The sequence below is a fragment of the Anguilla rostrata genome, chromosome 12 (genome assembly GCF_018555375.3).
Source record: "Anguilla rostrata isolate EN2019 chromosome 12, ASM1855537v3, whole genome shotgun sequence".
Lineage (NCBI taxonomy): Eukaryota > Metazoa > Chordata > Actinopteri > Anguilliformes > Anguillidae > Anguilla > Anguilla rostrata.
The window spans coordinates 18,647,607-18,656,774 of NC_057944.1; the positions used below are offsets into that span (position 1 = coordinate 18,647,607).

A 9,168-nucleotide genomic window follows, 5' to 3' on the forward strand; every position below is an offset into this window, starting at 1 on the left:
AATTACTTTTTCACATGTTGATATAGGTGCTTGATAACTTTCTAATTAAATAAATGAAACAATAATTTAAAAACTGTGTTTTGTGTTTGCCATTCACTGTGACAAATACGCAATAATAGAGGAAATCAGGAAACAAGCAACTACTTTTTCATGGATCTGTATATAATTATAGCTGAAGAGCAGGTTTTTACCGCTCATGAATTTATCTGGAGCCACAGATCGTCACATACCGCCAATAAAAGATTTATGAATCAGGTTGTTTGTGTTTTCTGGCTTTTGCATATTGTGTACATTTGTGTTCACTCCTCACTCAAAATGCATCAAGAAAAATGACAATTTCAGCAGCATTGTCTATAGTATGTATAGAGAAAATCCTTTATTTATAAGGAATAAGTAAGAAATAAAGTATCTTTACATATTATCATCAATCACCAATTTATTTTTTAATATACACCGATCAGCCACAACATTAAAACCACCTGCATTTTTCTGATTTAATATATTATTTTCTCTGTTTGTAATCAAACAATTCACACATTGTCAAAGCGCAGCTTTTATTAAAGGGTATTCTTATACATTTTGGCTTCACTGTGTAGTAATTACAGCACTTTTTATACGTAGTCCCACATTTCAGTGTTTAAGACAAATTAACATAATGTCAAATAAAAAAGTCATGTTTTGTATTTGGGTGCATATTCTTTGCATGCCATACCTTATGGTCAGATTGTGCAAGCAATACAAAAACTTGCATTTGAATGGATCTCTATGGGAATTGGGGGGTAGGACTATATTCAGCTGTAAATTATGCTGATATGCAGTATAGAACACATTTGTTGGCTAAATGGCTTTAAGTCATCTAGGGTACAAGGTATCAAATGAGCCTCAAACCACGTGCTGCTGCCAGATATGCAGTAGATACTACAAGCATTGTTTATGAAAATTTTTTCCATTGAATTCAACAGGAAAATGAATCAGGAGAAACAATGCTTGTAGTATACACATAATCAATCATTTTAGGCAGGAATGATAGAGTCCACATAGAGCACTTTGGCCAATTTTACCAGGATACCAGGGCTAACATCTGCACTTCTTACATTAGTGCCAAGGTCTCATTAATTACCATAGTTAGTTGTCACTGGTGAATGTGAATAACTAGAAATAGGAACTGACAAGTCTGTTGGCAAAAATTATGTTTATCTCCAATTAGTAGATTGTGTCGGTTTGTTCACCAGGCTCTTTTTAGTATTCCTCTCAGGTCTCAATAAGATGATGTAGCACTTGGGAAGGAACATGCAGAGCAGGAGTCCAAAACTGGAGGCCAGTATGGCAAAGATCTCCACAGCAACTGCATACTTCCCCGGGGAGGTGTGGTAGGCCGGGATGAAGGAGATCCAGACAGCGAAGAAGATGAGCATGCTGAAGGTGATGAGCTTGGCCTCGTTGAAAGTGTCTGGCAGCTTCCTGCCTAGGAATGCGAGGATAAAGCAGATGCAGGACAGCAGGCCGATGTAGCCCAACACCAGGTAAAAGCCCAGGGTGGACCCCACTTTGCACTCCAAGATGATCTTCCCGGCTTCATAGGAGGTATTTTTGAAAGGGTAAGGTGGTGTCCACACCAGCCAGACAGCACACAAAATAACCTGGACTGCAGTGCAGGTGAGGATGACCGCCCTTTGCAGTGGTGGTCCGAACAGCTTCACCGTACTGGACCCAGGAAGAGTTGACCGGAATGCCACCAGAACCACGATGGTCTTGACTAGGATGCAGGAAATGCAGAGGACAAAACTTACCCCAAATGCCACCTGCCGCAACCAACAGGACCATTCCGAGGGCCGGCCCACAAACACCAATGCGCAGAGGAAGCACAGCATGAGTGACTGCAGAAGGAGGAAGCTCAACTCTGAGTTGTTGGCCTTGACGATGGCTGTTGCCCGGAAATGATAGAAAATTACAGAGATAACCTGAGTCATGGAAACACCCAGGAGAGACAAGGCCACCAGGATAATGCCCATGGAGTCCTGGAAGGACAGGAATTCTTCCACTGACGCCACACAAGCCACCCTCTCTCTGTTTGACCAGTAATACTGTGGACACTTTGTACACTCAGTGGAACCTGCAGAAGGCACAGATAATAAACTAAATAGATACATTTCCCTGTTGAAGCAATTATTCCTGTATAAAGGGCAATCACATAACCATATAGTAATTATGATGGATATGAAACTAAAATATGAATTCTAACAGAACTCATTCTTTTCTTTCATTTTTTAAAGTTTAAATATTGGTGCCGCACATGGGGCTGTCCCATTTCCATCATAATTCGGAATGACCAATCACTATTAGCAACCACAGCCACATTCTTTGGTCCCTACAGATCAATCGGGAGTGAATACCTCCACAGTTCTCCTCAGAAACAAATGGAGTCACCAGCCTACTTCATTTGACACCTCAGAGTCAGAGGAAGACTTATCATATGCTGCTTTGGTATGCAGTCCTCTGGTGCCCGATTGACCACCAGGGGACGCCAGAGAGCAATGAAATGTGGACCCCAAACTGACTGAACCCAATCCCTGGGCAACACAATTGCCAATTGCACATCGCCCACTGGACCTGCCTGCCACAGTCGGGCTGGCACGGCCCAGATTCAGTCTGGGACCACAATGTGGTGCCTTAACTGAATGAGCTACCTGGCAGATCCCAGAGGAAATGCATTCTGTGCATGTTTTATTAGGATGCAGGCAGTAGAACATCTCAATCAGCAGAGATTATCTTGAGGAAAACAGGGAAACTGGTGTGTACTGATTCTCTGGAGTTTCCTGGTTTGTCTGACAACAATCCAACATGGACTGAAACACATCCTGTGTGTTTCTTAAAGGCATACTGTGCAGGATTTTCTAACCGGTGTTCAAGAAGATGCCTTAATAAGGTTATTTTATAATATTTTATAATTTTAAAAAAATTAACAATCCTGCATATAGTATGCCTTTAATAAAATAAACTGTATAGGAGCCTGATTTGTATGGACAGTTTTTTTAACAAAGGATTTAAATCCTATACAGATTTGATGCTGCAGTTATTTTTTAAATTCAGAATAACATATTGTCAATATTTTCATTTTCTCACTGAAAGCCTAAACACTAACGGAATAAATATGGGAAATAAAATGCAACTCTTGCAGATGGAACAGTTATGAGTTGACGGGTTCTTGAAATACTGATTAAAATGTCATTAGGATTTGGCTCACCTGTCCTGTTGCTGACTTCACCGTCTGCACAGGGGAGACAGTCAAAGCAGCAGATGGACTCTCCTGTGCGTGTGGCCTGCCGAGTGCCTGGTGGGCAGCTCTCTGTGCACACAGAGACTGGAGCCTGCAAAGCAAAGGGAGGGCAGTTACACCACCCTGCCCTTAAAATGACTGCACCTGCTACCTCATGCTCCGAAACTCCTTAGCTCTCCACTCCTGTCCCTGAGAAAGTCGTACTGCATTTACCTCTGTCTCAATGAAGCCATATAGTCTCCTTGCTATACAACATATCACTGGAGTCCCAAATGCATATTGTTCTCTATATGTGAATGTGGGCCTTGCAGCAGAGCAATTTAAAATACAGACATATTTGTACCACATACAGATCAATCTGATGTCTTCTCATTTACAAGAAAACTATATATCCATTTTGACTCCCTGGCACGAGATTATGAATTTATCATGCAAACCCTACAATGTACCAGTGGTTTTAGAATACAAAGTACCTTTGTGGTTGATTATTGATAAGCATTATGCAAAACAATTGTATCAGTAACTCATCAATTGCCAGTCATTTCAAAACATTTTCAATAAATATTATGCCGCTAAACTGCTTCCTCTGTGCTCCCATGTCTGAATTTTTTTTTTTTTAAACAGACACAGGACCACAAAAAAAAAAGCAAGACACAATTAAAACAGGATTTTTCAAATGTTATCAGGACCTTTGATCTTTGGGCAGACCAGCTGTGTCCAAACAAAGACCTATAATTATCCCGAAATCAAGGCCCAATTAACAGCATTCCAATTTTTCGTCTAGAGGATAGTCAGTCCCATAGAGCAACAGTGGGCATCATTAGGCCAGAACCTCACTTCCTGTTGGACTGGTCTGTTGCAGACGGCACATTTCGGCATGTGCTCACTGCATCTGCATTTAAAAAATCTGAGAGTGTCTTAGACATTTGGAGGCTTATATCTCATACACAAAAAATGTTCTCCATTTGTTCCATCAGATGACATTATTTATTGTTTTTGCATGTCTGCCATTGGCCTTGCACTAGAAATATAACCACTATTCAATGTGTAAAAATTACACAGGGCATAACACATCAGCTTCAGGTTTCCACAGATCAGCATTGGAGGTTATGCCCAGCTGTCCACAGTGCCCTGAGTGACACGTGGACTCACCTGAGTCTGCCCACCAGTCCACACAATCAGCTCGTCATCCAAGTTCAGCTGTAACCCCTCTGGGGCAGAGGCGTCAAAGCTGCCAACTTTCTCAAACGTCATTCCTCCTTTACCATCCAGCTGCCAGTTGATGATGTCATAGAGAGGCACTGGTTCCCCATTTGAGTCAAAATGCACCTTTTCTCCCAGCTGGTTTGTAAAGTTCACTTTCTTCAAATAGAGTAGAAGCTGTGAAGAGGGTTTCAGACTATTAAAGTTGGAATTAATTTATAGGGAACATGCAGCTATATACATTTGATGGGTGTTCTCTAAATTAAATGAAGTAGTTTTAGGAAGAAAGTTAACCAGCTTTACACAATTTTGAAAACCATATGGAACCAGACAATGCATTGGTCTCTGGAACCTGCTGTATATTACTGTACTACTGCATACTTTACAGCATTATGCAATTTGCAATAATTAAACAACTCATAAGTGAAAGATTTAAAAATACTGTAAAATCCACAGTGGTTCGACACATGCAAGCACACCAAAATTCACATGTACATGCATACATACACACATCCTCACACCTTTGCCCACATACATTTACAAATACTGCAAAGAAAAACTCACTTATATGCTCTACACATGCACGCATAAACAGGCACATGCATTTAGTCACACAGCCACACTCACACAGTTTGCAATGTTGCAGAAGAGCTGTACCTCTCTGTGTTTAAACTGGAGACCGCTGATGCAGGCCCTGATTCCTGAAGCTTGTGCCATATGGTCACACTGCAGCAGCTTATGCAGGGCATGAGCAATGGCGTACACAGCCTTGTACACATTGTAGGAGACCCTTAACTGTGAGACATCAGTGTAGATGCTTTTTCTGGTGCTCAGGTCTTCAGCCCCAGTGCAGGCTGGGAGTACTGTGTCAGTGTGAGTTTCATTTTCACGGAAACTGAGCCTGCAGGCAAACAGCTCCTCCCAGAAAATGTTGGAAAAGATGGACTCTGGTCTGGGGGAGGGACGCGTCTGTAACAGGAAGTCCCTCAGCCCTGGTATGCTGCCTCTACGAAAGGCAAAGCCCAGAGCTCCAGTGAGAATGGGGTGGAATTGTGGGGCAGACAGAAGGGTAGCAGTCACCCACGCCTCACTGGCTACCCACTGCCTCCCTGTCAGGTTCCTGCGGCCAACCTCAACCAAGAGCTCATACAGCTGGCCTTCAGTGGAGAAGGCTATGACTACCCGAGCACTGGAGGCCTCCACTGTATCAGCAATCTGGTGGATTTTCTTCTGGGAAGGTGTCTTTGGGAGGATGCTGTAGAATGCCAGACAGCCCCCGTGTTCACGCAGCTGCTCTGAGAAAGCCTGTATCCCGTACCGGCTGTAGTCATCCTCTGTGCCCACGGCACCGACCCAGCGCCACCCAAAGTGACTGACCAAACGGACCAACCCACGCACCTGGAAAAGGTCGCTGGGCACCGTCCGCAGGAAAGAGGGGAATGTCTCTTTGTTGTTCAGACATGCACAGGTGGCAAAGTAACTCACCTGGGACACATAGAAACATCATTATCATACAAGTCTTTGATACCAGCTTACAGTTTACAATTTAGTCATTTACCAGATGCTTTAGTCAATGTGTCTTACATAAGTGCATTTCAAAGTAAACAGCATAAGAGCTAGAGATGGATCTTCCAGGGTTGGACCTCTACATTTTGTCTATAAACCGCCTTGTACACCAACAAGAAAAGTGCTGAAAAAAAATTAAATAATAATGAACAAATTAAACAAGCTTATCTTACCCAAAATGAAACAAATTTATTCAAGAAGGCAAATGCACATTTGCTTCATAAAAACTTCAATAGAATATACCAGTAGAATTTGTACATCCATGTAATATTATGTCCAGAATTATTTTTCCTGACAATATCACACATTACCAGGTAACCCAGGTCTGCATTCTGCTTCAGCACAATTGATTGTTCTGGAATATTTTGTCAGAGGCTTGAATTTTTTTGGTATAAGGAAGGGTTTAATCCATAATAGCCTGTTCGGTCACAGGAGTTTATTGGCTATCTAATGCCAATTTAATAGCTCCAAAGCATAACCAAGTAAACCGGATAAGTTTGAATACAGAAGATCTATCTGTCATTCTGGAGAGGATAATTTAAATAGAATCTCGACAGACAGGCTTGGCAGGTCAGGAAAGACAATACCATTAAAGGAAATTAACTTCTGTGATGGAAGCAAATTTAATATCTTTCACAATAAGAATTTTTAACAAGCTGTCCCCAGTCAGTGAGACATCATTAAGTAACTCTATATAAAATAGAATGTATTACATGATTGGAAATTTTATATCTATTATGCATTGTTGCTGTCTGTTTTTTTACTTTCAGAGGACTGAATGTCAACTTACAGGGACACACACCAATGGAGCATATAACCGAATAGATAATGGTGTTCCTCTGTTAGCCAAGGGTAAGATGGCTTGAGCGAAAGGAGGGTGAGCACTCCCTTACTGCCTGTTGCACCTCCCCAACATTTAAACACTGACATGCATTACTGCAGAATGTTACCTTCATTTTGTGAGTAAGGCTAGTCATGAAGAACAGTCATGAGCTCAGCTTCGGTGGTGATACTTTATCAACATTATGACACACTGGATTTGAAGCTCAGGGGCAAACTTTACAATCTATTCAGCTGACATCAGTTTCAGTGCCAATGGATAGTGTGAATTTTGGGAAGGGATCACGCTTATGTTTGTTGGTAATATGAATGTTCAATGCTGAAATTGCACATACACTGAAGACAATAGGGGGCACAGTTGCTTAATTTATTGCATGAGGATGAGTGAAATGAATGAATAGAAAACAAAATCTCTCCTTATTAGACAGTAGCATTGTATCACTCACTTTCAGTGTCTTCACCACTAATACATGCTGTTCATAGAGATTACAGCCATTTATATATATGAAATATCATCGGTCTGATATACTTAGAGCTTTAAACCACATGCATCCTCTCTTTACTGTCTGTCTTCTGCTAAAGCTCACCATTGGGATTCTGAAAGGCCCCACGGTGTGGGCGACCGCACGGGTGGGGGAAGAGGATGCCAGGCCGATGATGGCCGACACGGGAGCGCCGCCGGAGCACCAAAGATCTGTGCTCACTTGGCGTGAGGAGTCATTGAGGAGTGAAAGTGCCGCCCGAAGGCCGGTGTGGATGTGGTCGCAGCTGTCCAGGATTCTGTAACCCAGCTGAACTCCTGGCAGCAGGCTGTTGTCTCTGTTGATTTCCTTGATGGCAAACACCATGGTCTGGACCCAGCGGAATGCCCGGTAGTCAAACCTGGGAGAGAGAAGGGGACAACAACAACAACAGCACTGAACAGAGATGAATAAAAAGCCAAAGGTTGAGTTTGAGGGGATGTGTCGGTAGACAGGGGTGCAATCTATCTACACTTGATGACTTGGAGATACGTGCAGAATCAGTGGAAAGATGTGCTCCCTGGGTTCTCTTTGTTTGTAGTGATGTAGTATTGTGAAGAACTCCCACACCACACCGATGGACAAACTGCACCAGTTCCAGCAACGCAAGGGCAGATGTGACTGTCATAGGCTCCCTCAGCACACTGTTTCTGCTATAAGCCCATAACTCAGTGGAGCTCAAAAAAAGTCTCTGAAGAAAAATGATCTGGTCTTCAGCGGAAAGTCTCTTATTTTAAATAAAGGAAGGAAAACGTGATCACACTCACCCGTGGCACTGGCCATGACGCGGTTTGGACACATATGAGAGGTTGGGTTCTGGAGCAGTGAAGTGCAGAGGGAACAGTCCTCCAATAAGAATGTCCCCACTCACCTCCAGCATGGGGAGGTCAAAGTCACCCAGTCGCTGGCACGCTGGCTGTGTTCCCAAGCCTTCAACAGATACAACCAAAAGGACAAGTGGAAACTGAAGACCTATCACCACAGTGCTGACGGATGACATCCCAGAGGCTTCAGACTGGTGCAAATCGCACTGACTGCAGCACCTTACAAACCACATTGCACCCATCCTATAAATCACATCACACACCCTCTTTGTTAATTTATCATGTGACTGACAGTAAACGCCCATGAGACACACATACACACAGAGATGGCAAAAGGACCTTGCAGTTAAGTCATAGGGCACTGTGATTGGCTGATTAGCCATGCCATAACCACCAGATGGTAGCAGATAGCCTCTCTGATCAGCCACGGAGAATGTAGATTCTCCACAGTGGACTTATAAAACATTGGTCCAAACATCAAAATATGAAAATTAAATATTTATCAAATTTTTGAAAAGTCAAACATTAATATAAACAAACGATAAGAAAACACATTTCATTTGATAACTGAAAAGAAAATTATATGCTGTATCCAATATACACAGAAAGAGTGAGAAAGATATGCAAAAAAGAGTTAGAGAGAAAGGGAGAAATGGAGAGAGAGAGCAGGGACTGTCACCTGCTGCATGTGACTGCCATCTACAGGCTGCTCAGTGTATTGTAAATGACATCTCAGGAATTCACCTGCAGTTGAAGCCCTATCCTCTCTACAGCACCAACAGGAGGTGAACACTGTTCCACTGTCAGCAATGCTGCTGAAACCCAGTGGGACTATCACTGTACATGACATCAGCAGGAAACTCTATACAGCTACTGGCACAGTCTAGCACTTTAATATAGATAGTTTTGGTAATTGTTGACCCATGAAAAATAACAA

General features: G+C 42.5%; 1 protein-coding gene across 1 annotated transcript; it reads right to left on the bottom strand.

Moving 5' to 3' along the window:
- Window positions 1-441: 441 nt before the first annotated feature.
- LOC135236047 (extracellular calcium-sensing receptor) lies at window positions 442-8,314 on the bottom strand. The gene is made up of 6 exons (XM_064302197.1): window positions 8,175-8,314; window positions 7,474-7,768; window positions 5,138-5,965; window positions 4,430-4,657; window positions 3,245-3,368; window positions 442-2,113 (listed from the first exon to the last, which is right to left on the bottom strand). Exons 1-6 carry the CDS (start codon window positions 8,285-8,287, stop codon window positions 1,194-1,196), a joined length of 2,508 nt encoding a protein of 835 aa, XP_064158267.1. The 5' UTR covers window positions 8,288-8,314; the 3' UTR covers window positions 442-1,193.
- Between the last annotated feature and the right edge of the window lie 854 nt (window positions 8,315-9,168).